Raw genomic sequence first — 21019 nt, 5'->3', positions numbered from 1 at the left:
CTGAGCCACTATGCGCACAACTAGACGTATGTACGTCTACATAAAAGAAATATGTAAGTTCATTTGTCGTATATTGTTAGATCTACAATAATATTCTAAGTGATTATACAATTATGCTAGATTATTTTAGCTTTGTATAGATCCTTCAGCAGTAGTTTTAAAGGAGCTGTAGACTATTTGAGCATAGACATGACTGCTGAGGATTCTCATGCTGATGACAGGGTGTGTCTAATACTACAGGCAGCTCAAGACCTGGAGAGTCCTAATCCTGATGCTACTTGTGGTGGCTGTGGAATGCACCAGACGCATGAAAAACGTTTTCTGCCTACCACTGAATCTGTTTAAAGCTTAGCCCTAACAGTGGCGTGTACAATGGGGGGCTTTGGGGGCTTGAGCACCCCCCTGTCCTCCCAGACAACCATGAAACTAATCCTATCACTCAGTAGCTAGCTAGCTAGCTAGCTAGCTAACTGTGCAGCTCTATCTCATTGACAACGATTACATGTTCAAGTCATGACCACGCCCAATTGAGCATGCGCAATCAGTAGTTATGTAATGCATAATAGCTGATCAAGATCCTCTGCACTCTCCCAGTCACCTCTTGCTCCACTGAGAGATACTGAGAAGCAATGACTAACACTAGAATGACTGGACATCCCCATTGCAGTGATTGACCAGTTTGCTAGGATGTACCCCAGGAGAATAGTGCATGGAGATTGATCCTACAAGATGACTGACTCATAATTATGTCTTATTATCACGCTATGCATGTATTAGATCCCATTTGAGTGTATTTAGCAGGAAACTATGAGCTATAGTACCGGTACTATAGATTGCTCTGGGCTACAAACTACAACATTGTATTGTCATTTACAAAAATATACACATGTAATAACATAAAAATTACTGTAGCTAGATGCTTTGTCTAGTATCATAGTAACAGAACTAGAATGGAAGAGAGAAGCTCTAGAAGAGAATAGTAGGAGCCGCTCTTTTCTTGGGCAGTGTGCTGTACTTTTTTGCTGCAAGGCTGCATGGGGGAGGAGCTGGATGTATGAAAGATGCGCCGAAATAAATGCGGGGGCATAAAATCGCGCTCGCTATGCGCACCCCATTTTTTCTGTACTCTTGAGCACCCTCCTGCTTCAATCTCTAGAAACGCCCCTGCCTAACACAAAATTAATGTTACAGAACACAACATCTTGATTCTTATCATGATGGAGAAACAGCAAAGTTGTATTTGGCAAGACCACAGAACTGGTTTGGACTTTCCAAATGATCGCTTGGGGAACAAAAAATGGTTAGCTGGATGGTGAGCTTGGTCTGGAAGACTTGGAAGGGATTCTCTCTCGCCATAGCAATGATAGCATGTAGACTAATAGTCTTGATCACTTATAGTTCTAGCATGCTTGCATGTTTTGCACTGCAGAAGAAGTTCACTGCATTTTTTGTCCATTATGTGTTTACTGTAGTGACGACCATTGCCTATTCACCTCGGAAAAAGTGGTCAGGTTGAAACCTGACTAACCTGACTGGTGGCTACGGCCCTGCTGAGTGTATACCTCCTCATGCATGGCTATACATTTGCATGTGGTTTGTTTTGATTCCTAAGAGCTGTGATGATTCCTGGAACTTTTAATTGAAATGAGATTCACAGCCTGACTATATTTATAGACTATAATTATTTCCGGGAAATAGCTTCTGAGTCATGCTTGCATGCACGTGTTTTTATGAAGCCTGTGGTAAAAGTGTACACAGCCTTTACTGCTCTTGTTAAAAGAATATGTAAGTTCATTTGTTGTATAATAATATTCTAAGTGATTATACAATTATGCTAGATTATTATTTTAGCTTTGTATAGATCCTTCAGCAGTAGTTTTAAAGGAGCTGTAGACTATTTGAGCATAGACATGACTGCTGAGGATTCTCCTGCTGATGACAGGGTGTGTCTAATACTACAGGCAGCTCAAGACCTGGAGAGTCCTAATCCTGATGCAGCTGCAGGCAATAATCTAACTGCAGGCACTAGTAGAGCAGTGAGCTCAGTGAAGAGGAAAAATGGTTGCAGCAGCCAAGAAAGAGGGGCAGAAATCGATAAGGGTGGAACCAGCATGCTGGCCACTTTTCATCATGAGGAAATCTCAGGTACATATATGATTATATTGCAGCAAGCAATATATAGATGTGTTGTATACCATGTGCCACATGATGTGGTAAATCTTGATCACTAAATTAAATGAGCTTAGGATTAGGTAGTAGTATTTTGTGGTAGGGAACGAAGTGTCCAACATGGCTGCATGCATGCATGCCCAATTATATTTATCAGTCTCAGGTGGGGGTCCTGCTATTGCTTAGAGAAGATGAGATATATACCTCAAATCCCGACTATTTTGATCCCTTAAATCAATGCAGGCATGCATGCATGTCAATAGTAGGTTTCTAAAGGTAAGGCCATGCAAAGTCAATTTGTAGTTTCTCAGGCCCTCCCACTTGGAAATTGACTGCTTTACAAAAAGTTAAATATCACGTGACCTCAAATTAAAGGCACTAAAAGAAAAGAAAAGGATAAATTTGTATGGTTTTTTGGTCATGAATATAATTATGACTAAAATTAATAAGTAAAAATTATGCACTTCCGCTTATTGAGGAAGTTAGGGGTGTGGTTTCAATTAAAATTATATGAATATCATTAATATTTATCAAATGCCTCAATCCGCTTGCTATTTTAGGAATAATAGCCTGAGAAACTACAAATTGACTTTGCATGGCCTAATAGTCTATCTGTATAGCTAATGCAAATCACCTCCATTGTCTCTTGCATGCGCACGCACACACGCATGCACACACGCACACAAACACACGCACGCACGCATGCACACACACACACACACACACACACACACACAGATTCAGATTCAGACATAGAAACATACGGAGAAAGTGAAGAGCCTGGCCTTCCCTTATCTCCTGATTCTCATTTGATCTCACACAAAAAGGGAGGGAAAATGCGAGCCAATCTCGACTCCAAAGAAAGGGGGAGAAAAGGAGGTCACGGGAAGGGAAAGGTCAGTATTGAGGAGATGATTCAAAAGCAAGAGACTGCCAGTCAGATACACAATGAGAACGAGAGGTACAGGTGAGTGGTGGAAACAGATGTTCGTGTATTAAATACTATATAGATTTTAGGAGTGTGCATGTTGACTTAATTGTTGTGATCTCCCAAATGTTGTCGACGTGATACGTATGCGTGTATGTAAAAGTGCTGATGCTTTGCATGTGGGTATAACTAGTTTTGTTTTAACAGAATATCTAGTATTGCATCTAATATACGGGACATGGATGGTTACCCATACATGATTGCTATAGTTTTGCATGCGCATGCATGGTGGCACCACTTACATGTGCCCCAGTCAAGGGGCTGAGGTTATTTCAGTTTCTAAGCATCTGTTGTGATAATTTTCTTATTGCTGGACTACCATGAAGTTTCCTTGGATACAACAGACACACTGTCTGGTATTTGGAGTGAATACACATGGACTCTTTCATGTTTTCCCTGAAAAACACATTAATTGGTGTATCACACTCCTATGCCTTTTTATTGCATGCATGCATGTTCTACTCTCTAGGTGCTCAGACAATTAGACAATGGGATATACTATGTATAACATGATTATCATTAAACCACAAATTTACCAAATACATGTATAATAATATTATACATAATTATAGGGGAGGGGGTACTAACTATTATCACTAAAAAGTTTTTGCACTGATTATATACAGGAGGAAGGAGCTACGAGTTGCTGTACTTAGTCTTCGGAATCAGTTAACTAGACCCACCAAGCGACCTGCCGTCAAATTGGTACTGGAAGCAGCTATTAAAGAACTGAAAGTGAGTAACAGTAGAGAGCATGCATGCAGATCAAGGTCCTGCATATAAAATAGAATGCCGTTTTCAAGTAGGGCATGCACAGACTTAGATATAGAGGATTGTATATTGAAAGTGTGACAATTGGTAAAACAAATAATTATGCTTCTGCCGTAACCTTTTCGTGTGGCTCTGTACCTGAAAGTGAAGAGGGTGTAGTCGTTAAAAATAACTGGCTGATGTTTCCCTTATGAATTATAATGGTATAATCATTCTTATAGGAGTATTTTGGTTATGCTAATGTAATTTCATGTTTTCCACTATTGAATATGCTGCCCTCCCCAAATCTCTAAAAATTAGATTTAGCATTCAGGCATCTCTAATTGAGTGTTCCTTATCTGTTTTGTTTTTTGCTTTGCTCTGTTGAAGAATGCACATTCGTTTCTTTCCCTCATAATTTCACCCTGTATACTCACATACACACAATGGTTTGTATGTGAGTGCTACATGTTACCCAGTTCAAAGTTTCAACCAACACACTGGTCCTCACTTCTACTCTTGACGTGTAGCTCAGTCTGCATGCATGACTGTACTTATCACCCGACTGTGGTAATGGTTAAGCTAGCCATAATGATAAAGCCAGCTTCCCAGTGGAGGTATGCAGGAGCAATTAGTTGATTGGCAGCTTCCCATGGCGTGCCGAGTTAAATACCACATAGAGTATCACGCAGCCATGCTTTCTGGGCCTAGTTTTGAGGTCCAGGAACTAATTCTTTAAGTATAATATAGTGCTTACCAGTGTTACCATTATTTGCTAATTCTTTACCAGAAAACAGCCGCCACAATTCCCCCCACTTAATTATGTACACCTTGGTCAATAAAAATCATTTAATTCACAGGGTTTCCATCCTTGCCAGTTACAAACCTAAAACCAGAAACTTGTATCTGTCCGTGTTCATCATGTTCTCAAACAAGGAAGGTAATTAGACTCGCAAGCCACTCCCTTTTCTCTGATTGGACGGGGGCGGGAGAAAAGGGACTGGTGACTCTGGGACACATTTTGTGTCTCTACCAGAATTTGGGTAGAGATTATTCATTGATTTTTCCACGTGATCCAAAAATTGCGTGAGGTTATGTAGAATTGCGTAGCCTGCAAAAGTGATCGCGGGCTTCTTAGCTACAGTTTAAGAATGGATGCTAGTGCTAGAAAAGAGAAGATGATGGAGTAATAACATCATCAGGCATTCAGCTAGGATATAGTCATCTAAGACACCAGCAGAGATTAGCTTGTTTTAGTTTTACGTGATGAGAACTGGCAGCCGAAAGTCATTGGTTGCCTAAAGCTTTTAATAACCTGTACAATACAAGACAGATAATGGCAGACGGCAGCAGTTGAATTGAGAGTAGTCAGACTTGTACAAGCTGTCTTAAATCGCTGCCACTCCTCGGTTCAAAGAAGGACTACCAAGATTTCTACGTTCATCAGCTGTTCCATGCTAATCCACAAGTTGTGGCACAACAGACACTGGTACAAGGATCTATAAAATCAAAAGACTGGCTAGATAGATCTGTATACTTGTCTTCTGTGTGTCTTTAGCTTTTGACACATCAGAATAAATTGGATAATTTGCACGTGACATTAATATTTAATATATATTATATATATATATATATTTAATAGCATTCCTGATTTACACAAGCTGTAGCCCAGAGTCACCAGTCCCTTTTCTCCCGCCCCCGTCCAATCAGAGAAAAGGGAGTGGCTTGCGAGTCTAGGAAGGTAATGTGGTTGAGCTGCTGATATACCCTTCCCTAAGCTAATTATCCAGACAATGTATAAGGATTCTCTGTAACTGTTCTATAAATAAAATCAGGTGGTATAGGTAAATTTTTATCTTATATATATACATGTACGAGCCTTAAACAAACAAGAAACCAATGCCATCAAATTGATCTACTGTATGGTTGCTATCTATGTATTATTTAGAACACACCTAGCCAAGATTAAGTGTTTTAATCTGCGTGCCGAGGATGGCCTCGAGGTTAACGTGGTGCTCGAGGCGCAGCCGAGTGCATTACGTAACCAAGAGGCCATCCGAGTGCACCAGCATTAAAACACGTCACTTGGCTAGGTGTGTTCTAGTGCTGTCACGTGAGCTCTAGCCTCGTGGCAGCTAGATTTAGCTACAGTTGCTGGTGGCTAGCTAGCTAGCTAGACGTAATAGCAAGTTTTAGTAGGTTTGTAGATCCAGTAACTGATGCAAAGGAGAAGGAGATACGATCTAAAGCTATCTGGACTGACTGGGCATGTTCTCGACTTATTTCTCCTGCTGACCAACAGTCCCGATCCCACTATACTACTGGATATGCCTCCAGCTGATCTGGCCTACTGGATGGGAAACTTTGTGCGCAAACTATATGGCAATGAGTATCTGGTTTGCTCTTTTGGAAAGCTATGATATTCGAAGCACCTTTGATGAAACGATTATATGGATCTGGCTTAGGTACAGGTATGTACATCTTCGAAGCAAGCTGAGCCTATTTCTCCAGACGAAAAAGCGATGCTATGGTGAAGTCAGCAATTCGGTACACATGAAACAAGTCGAAACAATAACATTCAACTTTCTAATACTTTTCAGCTTTGCTTGTGTACATATTCAATCTGCTTGTATTAATTATGATGACATTCAGATTCAATCTGCTTGTATTATGATTGTTTGATAAAAAGTGTGTATTAACAAACCAACTTAATCCACACTTAACAACTTAAAGCACACTTAAGTGTGGATTAAGTTATTTGATCCATGGTCACCTGACCAATTTCAGATAAGCTGATTGGCTGGAGATCATGTGATCAGCACTAAATACATAGAATGCTTTATATTGGTGTCTAATTGATGTAATTATGCATTGACTGGTACTATAGCTTAGCTACTTATAATTGTATTTTCCGAATGCCACCAACTATATACTCTTGTCTGGCTTCCTATAGTGAATTAGCTAGACACAAGTAAATTACTTTTGGTTAGGAAATTTCCTTAGCCTATTATACATAGATAAACGTTTCTCTATGGCCTAAGTCTGTTGAGGACTTTAATTGTGTTGAGTGCATGGGGCTGAAGAATGTGTATAATGGTTCAATATTTGCAGTCCCACGTCTACTATATCATCTCTATGGTTGTCTGTATAGTAGATATTCTCTGTAGGACAATGCCTACAGTTGTTGACAGTCTGTGCTAATAGCTTTTTGATTGATTAGTTCGATTACAGCTTGGATCTATAATGAATCTAATCTAGCAGCCGCTACATTAGCTTTTAACCACTGGGTAAACTTGTATATACCTTGATTCCATTACAGCTTGGATCTATAATGAATCTAATCTAGCAGCCGTTCATTAGCTTTTAACCACTGGGTAAACTCGTATATACCTTGATTCCAATGGTCAACAAAAAACCTCAGCTATAATCAAGTTTAATCGTATTGTATTCAGAACACCACCTTTATAGGTGTACCGCTATCTATTGGTTGTGTTCCTATATTTAGTTTGCCACCTGTATAGGTGTCTGCTGTTGTGTTGTTCTGCCTATATTCAGTTTGCCACCTGTAGGTGTCCCATGCAGCTGTTGCCATTAGTGGTGCTACTATATATATATATATATATAATTATAGGTGTTGTGCGTTAGGGAAATCTTTAATACTTATATACTCCTGCTTGTAACCTATAATGAGCAGATTCAGAATCACACACACACACACACACACACCAGCCGACTACTGTGACTACTGTAACCCACCCACCCGTGGCCGCCCACGTGCCGCCTCGGTTAATAGCTGTAGATACATATAATATAATATATACATGCATGCACACTCCAATAATGCCTACAATGGTGCATGCACGCAGGAACTGTGTAGTACTATACAGGCAATTGATTGTATGGGTGATTGATCAGCCACCTTAACCCTATGCTCCCTATATATGTATTATAGCTGTACATTCTCTTAATACTTTAACAGTGTATCAACTACAGCCTCTATATGCCTCTATTATAGTTCATCACTGCATGGTCACTGCATGCATGTGATGCTACGTAGTATAGTTCACATTAAAGTACAGGATGTTTTTGTGTATAACTACGGATAGAACATTGAAAGAATAACAGAATCCTTTACATGTGAGATCAATTTCTAGCGGTACTGTTCTGAGAAGTTGGACATTCCCTCGTCGTGTTGGTTTTTTTCAAATTTAATTGTTGTTCTGGTATATATGGTTCTGTATACTCTTGTAACCTAAATCAACTTAGTAGTAAATACTAAATAAATGAAATCAGGTGGTATAGGCAAATTTCATCTTATATATATACATGTACAGCCTTAAACAAACAAGAAACCAATGCCATCAAATTGATCTACTGTACGGTTGCTATCTATATACATAGAATGCTTTATATTGGTGTCTAATTGATGTAATTATGCCATTGACTGGTACTATAGCTTAGCTACTTATAATTGTATTTCCGAATGCTACCAACTACCGTATAGCGCGAAATTTTCGAGGGGCTTAATTTTCGCAGATTTCGTGGGTTAGAATTCTACACGAAAATTAAGTCTACGAAAATTGTTCTTTAATTAGAATTACCTGCTATCATGCAAATATTTAAAGGCGTGGCTTCCGGTAAGCAGTCATTCCGCGAACATTGTGCAACGAAATGGCTTTTAGAGGCTAATCCACGAAATATAAGTGCCTCGAAAATTTCGCGCTATACGGTATATACTCTTGTCTGGCTTCCTATAGTGGATTAGCTAGACACAAGTAAATTGCTTTTGGTTAGGAAATTTCCTCAGCCTATTATACATAGATAAACGTTTCTCTATGGCCTAAGTCTGTTGAGTGCATGGGGGCTGAAGAATGTGTATAATGGTTCAATATTTGCAGTCCCACGTCTACTATATCATCTATATGGTTGTCTGTGTAATAGATATTCTCTGTAGGACAATGCCTACAGTTGTTGACAGTCTGTGCTAATAGCTTTTTGATTGATTAGTTCGATTACAGCTTGGATCTATAATGAATCTAATCTAGCAGCCGCTACATTAGCTTTTAACCACTGGGTAAACTCGTATATACCTTGATTCCAATGGTCAATAAAAAACCTCAGCTATAATCAATTAAGTTCAATCGTATTTTATTCAGAATACCACCTTTAAAGGTGTACCGCTATGTGTTCCTATATTTAGTTTGCCACCTGTAGGTGTCTGCTATTGTGTTGTTCTGCCTATATGGCTGTTGTGTTGTTCTGCCTATATTCAGCTTGCCAACTGCATGTGTCCCATGCAGCTGTTGCCATTAGTGGTGCTACTATATATATAATTATAGGTGTTGTGCGTTAGGGAAATCTTTAATACTTATATATTCCTGCTTGTAACCTATAATGAGCAGATTCAGAATCACACACACACACACCAGCCGACTACTGTGACTACTGTAACCCACCGGTGGGCAGCCACATGCTGCCTCGGTTAATTAGTGGTAGATCATATAGTATATACATGCACACTCCAATAATGCCTACAATGGTGCATGCACCAGGAACTGTGTAGTACTATACAGGCGATTGATTGTATGGGTGATTGATCAGCCACCTTAACCCTATACTCCCTATAATATGTATTATAGCTGTACATTCTCTTAATACTTTAACAGTGTATCAACTACAGCCTCTATATGCCTCTATTATAGTTCATCACTGCATGGTCACTGCATGCATGTGATGCTACGTAGTATAGTTCACATTAAAGTACAGGATGTTTTTGTGTATAACTACGGATAGAACATTGAAAGAATAACAGAATCCTTTACATGTGAGATCAATTTCTAGCGGTACTGTTCTGAGAAGTTGGACATTCCCTCATCGTGTTGGTTTTGTTCAACTTTAATTGTTGTTCTGGTATGTATGGTTCTGTATACTCTTGTAACCTAAATCAACTTAGTAGTATAGATACATAATTATATATATACATGCACACTCCAATAATGCCTGAAATGGTGCATGCAGGAACTGCGGTAGCATGCTGCGCATGTGCAATAGTATAATAATGACTCCTAATAATTCAATGATTGTTTACTGAACTGAAGTGTTATTTGAAAGTATAAGGACTGCATGATGTGTCTTTAGGTGGTATCAGGAGTTTAGTGGTATATGTATGTAACAAACTTGAAGTTAATTAAGTCACAGCTGAGGGAAATTTCAGTTATGTCGGATCCATGTATGACTTTAAAACTCGGACTCCAGGCACCAAATCTTGATTATGCGATGCTACTTATAGTATAATTAATTAAATAGTACGTACAAACATCAAAATGTTTTTACTAAAACAATTAGTGTGCATAAAGATTACTTGTTCCTTTCACAACGCGGATAGGTTAATATAGCGAAGACCGCCTAGGTTACACTGCTTGCATAGCATAACATACGTAGTTGCATAGCATTTCATTGCCAGCTTAATGCAAACAGATGGATGATGTGTTTGGGTTTTGTGGACAATGGTTGTCTCCCATATTTACCACATCCATGCATTCATGCTATCTCTGAGTTCATCTCATCTCAATTCATCCATCTCCCTAGTACACTATAACCTAGCAACACATGTACTCTCACGCTTTCAGGACCTTAAAAAGAAAGAGAAGGAAGACATGCGTACGCTGGAGTCTCTGAAGGACAAGGAGAAAAGGCTAACCATAGAACTAGAGAACAAAATGTGAGTCTAAAACATTAAAATACGATTTCTACGTATATTTACATTTATTAATTATATGCAACACAATTCGTAGACCTTACATGCATTGGGGAAACTCCTTGCAAATGATGATACCATAATTATATTAGAGCGCAAAATTGTCTAAGGCACCGTTAGCTAACATTTCATGGAGGATTGCTAACCCACGAAATTAAGCCCCTCGAAAATATCGCGCTATATGGTAGAACTATATATATACAACACAAAACAAAGTTTGGTAAACATATAATATGTCATCATGATTATGTCATCATTCAGGAAGGAATACAAAAGTCGCCCCAGCTCTTCTGGGACGGTTCTTACCTCAGTCCCTCAAGTTCCTCCTCCTGGATCCTTCTTTCCCCCTCCCATCTCTGGTTCGTGGTTTCCAGCTGTGCCAGGCAATAACATACCAAGGCCTATAGGTGAGTTCTGTATAATTATACTACTATAAGTCTGGCTTCGTCCCAAAAGCTTAGATTCTAAACTTCTCATACTGATTCATGCAAAAGGGTTGACAAATGAGCTGCATGCATGCAAACAGTATAGTGTTACAATGGGTCATGGCTTCTTGGGATGCTAGCTGTAATGCGCTGAACCAGAAAACCCCTACATATGTTCACCATGCATGGAGCATGTGTGCTTTAGGGTGGATGACTGATCGTTATCAAATGCATATGTTGTTAATTGCCGCTATAATTGAATTTTAAGTAGTGGAAGGGTGGCTAACCACCGTAACCACGGGTACACACCCTGCATGAACCGTGCATATATTATATTATAGTGATTCCCGTAATTTTTTGGCATGCATAAAAAATGTGTGCAAAGTATGATCATTATTGCGAGGTATGATCATTATAATTATTGGTGTTCATATCACCTCGATCAGAAACGTCATATTGTACTTTTATCTTATTTTTGTACAGAAATACCGGCAGTCTCACATATAAACTCTCCACCAGTTATATTCTCCCCATGGCCCAGCCATTGCCGCTTCGGAGTACCCACTTACTTTCCCCCTCCGATTTCGCAATCTCCTTTTCCTTTCAGAAACTCAAGATTTACTCCCTTGATGTTCCAGTACCCCCTTCGACCAACCTCACTCTCCATGCCCCTCACACCTTCCCATCCCACATTCACTGTACACAATAGCTTCCCTATGATGCAAGGAATGGTCCCTCAACAACTACCACAAGCTGACGAATCGCATCGAATGGTCACGATTGTATCTCCAAGAACACAGGCCTATCCTCAGTCACCTGCTTACGCTAGAGAATATTCACAATCAGAGGTTCCTCTAGAGAGAGAGAGAACATGTTTTACGGAGAGCGATTTGTTTGAAGCCGAAGACAGCAGAGAGTCTTACTCACACAACAATACCAGTTCAAAAAACGGAGGAGAATCAGCTGATACAGAATGCAGATCTTCCAGTGTACTTCATTACACTAATTCAGCTGATTCAACGAGGAAGCCTGCAACACTGACAGGTCGCAATACAATTCTTTGTCAGGAGCAAGAGAGCTTTCCCCATGACTCGCCTCTAACTTTCAATATTGTTCATCCACCTCCATCACTGCATCAGCCAATCACAATGTCCACGTATACCAACCACAACAAAGCTCAACGTGTGCAAAAAACGATGCCACCTTTATTACGGATTGACAGCGACAGTGAACTAGGAATAATACAGAAATCCATGCAAGGTGAAAAGTCGAAAATAGAATTGAGAGCACATATGAAAGCCTCAAAGTTTTCTCAGATTCACAATTCCGAGCTCGTCACAGTACAGTACTGCAAAAATCCTCACTACAATAGGATATCTTCTTTGAAAAAGATCATGCGAAAGAGAAGAAAAACTAGCACTAGTGACTCTGAGACCAGTGATGAAGAAAGTGAACTATTGACCGCTTATAATTAATTAGTGACCTCATTTCATTTTCAAAGTCGTTCTAAGACTGTCTGTCACCCACCCCAGCTGAAGAAGGCACTATACCTAATCACTACCTACTTAGTTATTGCAGGTTCACATCTGTTCAGAATTCAATCACTGCTGTAACTTTTCCCAATGATTAATAAAATATATTATTATATTCTGTGGTTAAATTAATGATGATAAAATATGCATGATTGTAACAAATAATTGTAGCAAAAAACAGCCATAATTATTGCATGAATTAGTTTCCAGTAATTGCAGTTTGTTTTTTTCATCGAGGCCGACAGGGGGAGGGGTCAATAACCTGGATGTAGTAAAAAATATAATACAGCAATTAATGACACGTTTTTATAGGACCAACATGCACTGGGCCATGGCTATATGCATGCACAATTATCATGGTACTGGGAAGGTTTCGGTAATTCTAATGTGGGCATATCAGTTTGGCCATAATTATTATTATATACCCTACAGAGGAAAAACATCCTTAATGTGTGTGAGTGCAGTATAATCCTATTATACATATGGATGTAGGTATTGTGTGCATGTGCACAGAATGCTGCATGAACAAGTCATAATTACCCCGTGCGTGCGCACTAAGTGATTAGTGTGTGTGTGTCGGTTTGTGAATGTGTGTGGATATAAAAATGAGCTGTTTGAGCAAACTAGATACTTTCATGAACTGCTTTAACTGAGACAGTGGTTGAAAAAATAGTAGAAACTTGTAGGCAATCTTCGAAGGCGACAAAATACACTGTTTTTTCTAATCGATGCTTTCTAGATTCACGGTCATTCAATCCTAACATTAAGGTCGTTACGGTGAAAAGTTATAACCTGTTTGCTGCTGTGCTCAACGCACGGGGCAAATGCTCTATGAGCATCTTGTTAAGACCCTTATAAGGATCTTAACAAGATGCTTATACACATGTAAGAGCATTCAATGTAAGAGCACATGCAGGTTTATCTGATTACAGGAGTCATAACAAACCACCCACAAGAAGCATGTACATGTACTAACTACACCTATATGTATTGTAGCAAATACATGTATAGCCTCGTTCCCAGGCCGAGTTGTCTCCAAAATTACGCTATAAATTGCCAGTTAGCGACCTATAATTATAGCTGGGAACGAAAACTGGCGACCTAGCGTTATTTTGGAGACAACGAGGCTATAAATACACATGTAGCAAAGGGAAGAACAGCAACTCCAGCATGGAGTGCCTTAATTGGCCAGACCAAAAATTTCGAGGTAGCCAACCCTGCATGCGTGATAAAGATACGTTGAAGTGGACAACACTTCTGCTGGGACTTTTAAGAGAAGAACTTCAAAGAGTGTTATCAATTAAGGCATGCATAAGTCCATATTTTAGACTCACCTTTAGGAGTTATTCTATTGAATGTGTGTGTTTGGTGTGCGTACACAAGCGTGTGTATATGGTAATGCTAAACTCATGATATACCGCATAAGTATATATTGCATGTGCACACATGATTAGGAGCTAGTCAAAACAATAAAACAATGGAGGAAAGGTCACCAAGAACGGCAACCTTAACTAGAGCACTGCATGAAGTACTAAAACCTTGACCAGAAGTGTCATTATTTTATCAAAAATAGAAGGAGCGGCATAAAATCAGCAGTATACATTGCTATACAAAGCCAATTAAATTAAGATTGCAGTTTACTGATGTGAAACTCACTGTGATAAGGCGTTGTGGTAGGCCATAAAATGCCTCTAATCAAACCTGTATGTGGCTAGCCTATAAAAGCTAGCACTTCTGTAGGTAACGTGCAAGTTCAAGCTTCTTAGCCTTTGCTCGCTTCTATTCAACAAGAAATTACTTGGCTATATATTGATGCTGCAAACACAACCCTTCGGCATCCAGGTGAGAAGACTCAAGACAGACACCTCAGCGGACTACTATCATCGGCAACCGTCTACACGACTCGGTTAATAAAATGTGCACTGTATGGGTACGCAACTGACACTCAGAGCTAAGAACTATACTGAGTGGGCCAGCAATGATTATAGGGCAAAAGATCTATTTAGCAATCTTTACAACAGGTTAATTGGTACTACATATACACATGGGGACCTGGTGGTTGCCATAATTTTGTTTTACCACGCATGAGTTTATCAGCAGGATGTGGGTATAGCGTGTAATTTTCGTGGGGCAAAATATTCGTGGTTTTCGTGGTTGGAGGTCTGACCATAAATATTTTACCCACGAATGAAGCGACCTTGCCTACCTTTATCTGCAGTGCAAGCTCCAACCACGAAAATATTACCCACGAAATGTCTCAATATTGCTGAACCACGAATATTTTCTCCCCCGAAAATTACCCGCTATACGGTATATATATAGGGTGTAGGGTTACTTTGGACATGCAGTACAAATCACTACAAGTTCAGTGTTCATTTCTGGTCAGGTAATTTTATAGGGAGTCGTAGTCCCTATTCCAAAGTTTTGTGCACATTTAAGGGCAAACTTTTGTACTTTTTCTATTTTGTGAGAATTTGTTTTTTGGTGTGGATCCCAAACAGGGGCAGCATATTCCAGTTTTGATCTCACAAGTGAGATGTAGAGTTGTCTTAAACATTCTAGTGACAAGTGGCCATAGAACTGTCGGTAAATTATACCAACCTGCTTGCAGGCATTTCTGCACATTCCTTCTATGTGTTTTGACCATGAGAGGTCATGAGAGATCCACACACCAAGAGGTCATGAGAGATCCACACGCCAAGGTACTTGTAGTGGTCAACTTTAAGTAGGGGACGTCCACTGATATTGAGACACATGTTGGGAAGTGGTGGGCTGAATTTTCTTGATATAGTCATGTATTTACACTTGCTTTAATTGGTTAAACAAGAGTACATTTGTTTCAGACCATGCTTGGAGTTGGTCAATATCTCCTTGCAATTTTAGATAATCTTCAGGAGATTGAATAGGATGGTAAAGAAAAAGATCATCGGCATAGAGCAAGAGACTTCCTTTATTTTGATGTAGATCAATGTCATTTATAACATGCAGACACAGTACATTGAACTTGTAGTGATTTTTTGTAGTGATTCGTAGCGGTGTCCGAACCTCCTCTGGGTGTAGTTCAGTATATATTAGTTCAGTGTCCGAACCTCCTCTGGGTGTAGTTCAGTGTATATTTGAGTTCAGTGTATATTTGTAACATTTCATAACGTGCAGACACAGTAAATTGAATTTGCAGTGATTCATATATACCACATGTTTGACCTTCTCTGTACATGTGTGTAGAACTGGGTGTTATAATCATGTGCAGAAGAGGTCACATGCAGTAGGAATCACTATAGTGTTTTCCAGCAACTTTAATGCCAGGGCTGAACTTTTAGTGATTCTTATGGCCTCAAAATACAGAAAAAGTATACAGCACATGGTGTGTGTGTGCAAAAGGAGGTTGGACTATAGGGTTATTTGCTCAGGTTACCATACAACTTACCTCTGGCTTTACTGAGCTTATAATATCTGGCTAGCTGTGTGGATTAGCAAGGGTTAGCGGAAATGTATCTAGCTTGCATAGGAATCTAGTAAAAAGTGTATGCACTGATAACAGAATGGAGGGGATTGCTGGGGATCATGCGTGCGCAGGTTGGTTAATGAAAGCTATACTACTAGTATAAGTAGCCAGAGAGTCACAGAAAGTTTGCCTCCTAGTCTCCAATGACTATGAAAAACCAGCTAGAAGTAATCATTAATTGTCAACAAGCTCAGCTAAAAGTAGTAGTACATGGGTATAACCTTCTGGTGTGTGTGTGTGTTTGTGTTGTGTTTGTGTGTACAGGGTAGATATAAAGTAGATAAGGTTACTACAAAACACAGCAAATGTGCTTACTCTGCCACATCTTGCTACCACAGACAAGTGCATGGCCCCAGTCTAACAGCCACCAGCCATGCTAGCTATTGAGCCACCACATGAATCTAATTCCCACCACTTCTGAGAAAGGTGAATTCTAGGAAAGCCTGCAATAAATACACCCCCCCCCCCCCCAAAAGGTGAGCTACATAGCAGTAAGGGCCAGGGATCCAGCATCAACTAGTGGCCCTCCCACTAGAACACATGTACCACCACAGTAACAAAACCTAAATGCTAACCCTATAACCCTAACCCTAACATTGTGGACTGCCTTTCAATGACACCTCATAATTATAGTATGTATATAGGGACAATCAAGAAGCACAGAAATTACCTCTGAAACTAGACACTTTCCAGGTCAATTGTAATGAACTGAGGTCATCACTATAAGAGAACTCACAAGAACTCACAACCAACTGCACACCAACAAGACCCTCCTGAAAGGACACATCTGCTGAAGCCATAGCTACATTACCTTACCTATAATTATGATATACTTACCTGTACTATAATAACGTTAAACAAGTAGCAAACGATAAGCTCTGATCCAGACCATAATTACCTTGATGCATACCTGTGTGTGTGCGTGTGTGATGGGTGTGCTGCTTAGTTAACTTTCAACGTACCGTATAGTGCGAAATTTTCGAGGGGCTTAATTTTCGCGGATTTTGTGGGTTACCAATCCTACATGAAAATTAAGTCCACGAAAATAGTTCTAATTATCTGTGTTTATTAAAGGCGTGGCTTCCAGTAAGCAGTCAAGCCCAGTCATTCCGCGAATATTGTGCAACGAAATGCTTTTAGAGGCCAATCCACCTCGAAAATTTCGCGCTATACGGTATATAGAATGAAGCTAATCTTGGCCGATCTTACACTGGTTGTATAGTCATACTGACAAACATACAATCCGACACGTAGCAAGTGCAGCTTAGTTCAAGCAAATAATGCCTAGCACAGTTTGTTAAACTACCTGTAAGGATTAGCTAGATACATCCTTGTTCTATAGTAGGATCAAAAGTCTTACTAGGCATATGAATACATATAATGTTTATTGCATAAATACAAAACTACAATAGTAGCATGCTCCAGTGCAACACGTGTATATTTGTGTATATTTGGCCATGCTGGGCAATAACTAATAGTATACTCACATCATAAATTCATATTCCCACTGGTATAGTCAGTAAGCATTGTGCACACCCTGTGATGCTAAGCAACATAATTACTATCCTTAAGCAACATATCACCTACCACATACTATAATTATATCAGGTGTCAATTGGTTAGGGTAATTAGGTTGCATGCATGGGTTAGCACATACCCAGAGTGTTATAGTACAAGAATCAATATAGGATCCCTACATATCCAGAGGAGGTATACGACAGGTAATTAGTCTTTTATTGCTCTAATTATCCACCTGTCGGACCTCCTCTGCTACATACCTATACAATACACCAAACCCATCTTCATTACCAAATGCACAATTCTATGTGCACAGCTTCTGAGGAAGGTGGGGTTATAGGGGTAGGGAAGGGAGTTACTAAGAATAGAGCAAAATGCTACCTTATTCAAACACCGAGGTGTTCGCTTGCGGTATGTTTTGTTTTGCTCTAAGTGCTATGGAAGAGCTTAATGGAAACAGAAGTCTGATGGAGAACATATGAAAATTCATGGTTATATGTTATATAACAAAAGTGGGGCCACTGTTTAATGGTGAAATGCTATAAACATAATTTAGTCCTTCGAAAATTACCTGCTATACGACACATGGATTGTTTATCCTACTGGCCCTAATGACCCTTACAAGCTGGTAAACAAAAAAATTGGCACAAAGCGTATATGGCTTGTATTACAGTAATGGGAACTAATAAATAGTCAACTGCATGTGTGCATGTAACACTATGGGAACCAAATAAAATAGTTCACTGCATGTAACACATTATGAATGTTTCACCATTGAGTATACAAGTTACCACAGTGGTATAATATTAGATTTGCGCACTGATAACTGAAACCCTGAAGTGGCTGCCATCATAATTATTACTCAAGCATGGAATTCATTCCAGAGAACCACAATCAAGTTTAACTGGCCTTGGGACTATTAGAGCTATGAATTTCACAAGAGAACCACAATCAAGTTTAACTGGCCTTGGGACTATGAATTTCACAACTAAACAAATAACCCAGGCGCATGGCATGTAGGAAGTAACCTCACCACATGAAATTTATTTTACCACAGTGTATAATGTTCAAGGCTAAAAAACTTACTTGCATGCATGCATGCACGTTCACCAGCTAGCTACAAAGTTGAAGGCAGCCTAAATAGACTCTGCATGTGAACTACAAATTAAGCTAGCAAAATTGTATTCATGCGAACTGGCGATGCTGTATGGGGAAGTATAATTAGTTTCTTTTCTTAAACTGCTGTGCATATATAATTATTATAGTGCTTGACCTAAAACTACAGTATGCTGTTCTCAAAGCTGTGCATGCTGCGGCTTGCATTTGTTCAGCAAACTGAATTACAACACCTATACTTATAAATATTCTTCACATATTAACTTGTTCTATACATGCTATAAATCACGCGGAGGGATTAGCACTTCAATGCATGCTCTGGCTCTATAGTCTGCCAGTAACTTGTATATAAGCTCGTCACATTAATTTTACGGGCTCAACAATAGATACTATACAGACTTCTGCCAGGCTATCTTGAAAACTATGGACAGATATAAATTTAGTGTATAGATCTACCATGAAGTGATCCAAGTAGATCTATATAGATCTAACTCACTTTTACACAACGAATTAGCAGCCACCTCACAGCTAGCTGCATGTGGTCAGACTATGGATATATTCAAGTAGACTGTATCCAATAACCCTTTTTGTTGTTGTGGGAGTAGAATGGGTAAAGATGCTTGCTGAGAGTTGTGACTTCTGAGCTCTGAATGTGGTAGCCACAAACAAGACAGCACCACTATATACACCTATATTAAATCTATAACCTATAGACATTGGCCATTTCATACAACTGTTACAGCAATCCAATCGTGACATTCAGTCTGCATGTTGAACTCATCCATGCATGTACACAGAAGGGGTGCATATAGTATGGCAATAAAAGGCATCGATCTGCAAAGAGCTCAGAATTCACACCATGGAATTCACTACAAATTAATGGCTGCAGCTTGTATGGCTGTACAGCTTTGCAGCTAACAAGCAGCAAAGCAAACTCATAAGTTGATTGTGCAGACGGACGATGCTACACACGATATTGAGGAGATTTATAGTGTACAGTAACCACACCTTTCCAAACGGGTTGTTGGGGGTGTTGATCACGAGCATCTTGGTGTTCTTGCTGACTGCCGCCTCCAACTCTTGTATGTCCACTGCCCAGTCCTTGGACATGCCGGGGTACTTACCTCTCTGTAGGGGAGGGTAAACAAGGTCATGTGACTACAACTCTGTGGGTCGTCATTAAAAATTGGGTTGGTATAATATAAGACTCAAGTTGACATACACAAAGGATAAGTCAGCTGTTACAGTAACAGATTAGATTACCATAATTATTAAATCGTATTTTCTGTATAAGCTACTGTAACAATGTATTTTAAAGAACATATACGTACATTCACTCTTAATGCACTGCACCGTCTAATTAAGCTTGAATAATTGACGAGGCTTCAGACTGCCTTTCTTCAAAACAAGTCTAAATAAGACAGTTACATGTACACATAAAGTTCTACATAGAAAAGGCATCTATTCGAGGCGACGGTACCTATTACAAATGATAATGTACACACTTACTGGCCTGAGAGGGACGTACTTCACTGTGGCTCCATTTTGCTTGGCCATGGGATAGTAGCAATCGAAAAACGGCTCAATAAGAATCACCTAGACACAATAATTAAACACATAAGTTAACATGCATGTATACAACATGTATATATGTCAAGCAAGAATCGTTCTATTAGTTAGTGCGTAAGAACATCCATAGACCCACCTCATCCCCCTCTTGTAGGAATCCTTGTATAGCAAAGGAGAGGCTGGAGTATGCACTGCAAGTACAATCACCAAGGCAACCCCAGTGCTTGAACGCTTCTCTCTGAATGTTAATCGTCTTTTTGGCAAACTGAGCAGCTTTTGTGCGTATCTTAAGAGGAGAGCTCCTTCACGTCCAGATTTTTACAAGCTTTCAGTTCTATGGGCAGACCGTGGCAATCCCAGCCGGGACGATAGTTGACTCTGTAACCTCGCATTAGTTTGTATCGGTTAATGAAGTCCTTGAGCACCTTGTTCAGTATATGACCCATGTGGGGATCACCATTTGCATAGGGTGGTCTATCATGCAAGGTGAATGTTCTATTAGAGTTTTCATGCCTTTCTTGCTACCATTTGTAAAGATGATCAAATTTTGCAAGCCTTTGGATGGCAGGCTCTTGAGTGATGGGATTTGTTCGCAATGAGAACTTTGTCTTGGGCAGCAGGACTCGAAACTTATTCGCTTGTAATACTAGCCATTTTGGAGACCAGGGGTACAGAGGTCAAGGCCAAAGG

The 21019-nt window shown here is 39.6% G+C and overlaps 2 protein-coding genes and 1 long non-coding RNA gene across 9 annotated transcripts in view; 2 read left to right on the top strand and 1 right to left on the bottom strand.

Annotated features, from left to right (window-relative positions):
• The window catches only part of LOC135343073 (uncharacterized), a 49569-nt gene that overhangs the window by 18562 nt on the left and 9988 nt on the right, over positions 1–21019 (top strand). The gene's annotated exons all lie outside the window — the stretch shown is intronic.
• Positions 25–12739, top strand: LOC135343061 (uncharacterized). 3 transcript variants are annotated; one of them, XM_064540012.1, is made up of 7 exons: positions 25–1785; positions 1962–2145; positions 2908–3136; positions 3784–3892; positions 10537–10628; positions 10926–11071; positions 11573–12739. In XM_064540012.1, exons 2-7 carry the CDS (start codon positions 2112–2114, stop codon positions 12562–12564), a joined length of 1602 nt encoding a protein of 533 aa, XP_064396082.1. In that variant the 5' UTR covers positions 25–1785; positions 1962–2111; the 3' UTR covers positions 12565–12739. The 3 variants fall into 3 exon arrangements, with proteins under 3 accessions (XP_064396082.1, XP_064396081.1, XP_064396080.1); XM_064540011.1 differs by having other exon boundaries at positions 1709–1785; positions 1852–2145; positions 2914–3136; XM_064540010.1 differs by having other exon boundaries at positions 1712–1785; positions 1852–2145.
• Positions 12695–21013, bottom strand: LOC135343071 (kynurenine--oxoglutarate transaminase 3-like). Of its 5 annotated transcripts, XR_010397035.1 has the most exons (6): positions 20466–21011; positions 20270–20356; positions 19769–19888; positions 16964–17036; positions 16797–16899; positions 12695–12883 (listed from the first exon to the last, which is right to left on the bottom strand). XR_010397035.1 is itself a non-coding variant. In XM_064540025.1 (5 exons), exons 2-5 carry the CDS (start codon positions 20315–20317, stop codon positions 12876–12878), a joined length of 279 nt encoding a protein of 92 aa, XP_064396095.1. In that variant the 5' UTR covers positions 20318–20356; positions 20466–21013; the 3' UTR covers positions 12695–12875. The 5 variants fall into 5 exon arrangements, 3 of the variants coding, with proteins under 3 accessions (XP_064396095.1, XP_064396096.1, XP_064396094.1); XM_064540025.1 differs by lacking the exon at positions 16964–17036 and having other exon boundaries at positions 20466–21013; XM_064540026.1 differs by lacking the exon at positions 16797–16899.

This window comes from Halichondria panicea, chromosome 10, assembly GCF_963675165.1.
Source record: "Halichondria panicea chromosome 10, odHalPani1.1, whole genome shotgun sequence".
Classification (NCBI taxonomy): Eukaryota; Metazoa; Porifera; class Demospongiae; order Suberitida; family Halichondriidae; genus Halichondria; species Halichondria panicea.
This window is presented reverse-complemented; position numbering and strand designations above follow the sequence as displayed.

Bases quoted from the DNA above. Each gene is read 5' to 3' on its own strand.
- LOC135343071 (XM_064540024.1), bottom strand. From the start codon at position 20,317: ATGGCCAAGCAAAATGGAGCCACAGTGAAGTACGTCCCTCTCAGGCCA. The intron at 19,889-20,269 runs GTAAGTGTGTAC...CCTCCCCTACAG, and splicing joins AGTACGTCCCTCTCAGGCCA to AGAGGTAAGTACCCCGGCAT. The intron at 16,900-19,768 runs GTGTGGTTACTG...GTGTCCTTTCAG, and splicing joins CCAACAACCCGTTTGGAAAG to GAGGGTCTTGTTGGTGTGCA.
- LOC135343061 (XM_064540010.1), top strand. From the start codon at position 1,731: ATGAAGCCTGTGGTAAAAGTGTACACAGCCTTTACTGCTCTTGTTAAA. The intron at 2,146-2,907 runs GTACATATATGA...ACACACACACAG, and splicing joins TCATCATGAGGAAATCTCAG to ATTCAGATTCAGACATAGAA. The intron at 11,072-11,572 runs GTGAGTTCTGTA...ATTTTTGTACAG, and splicing joins TAACATACCAAGGCCTATAG to AAATACCGGCAGTCTCACAT.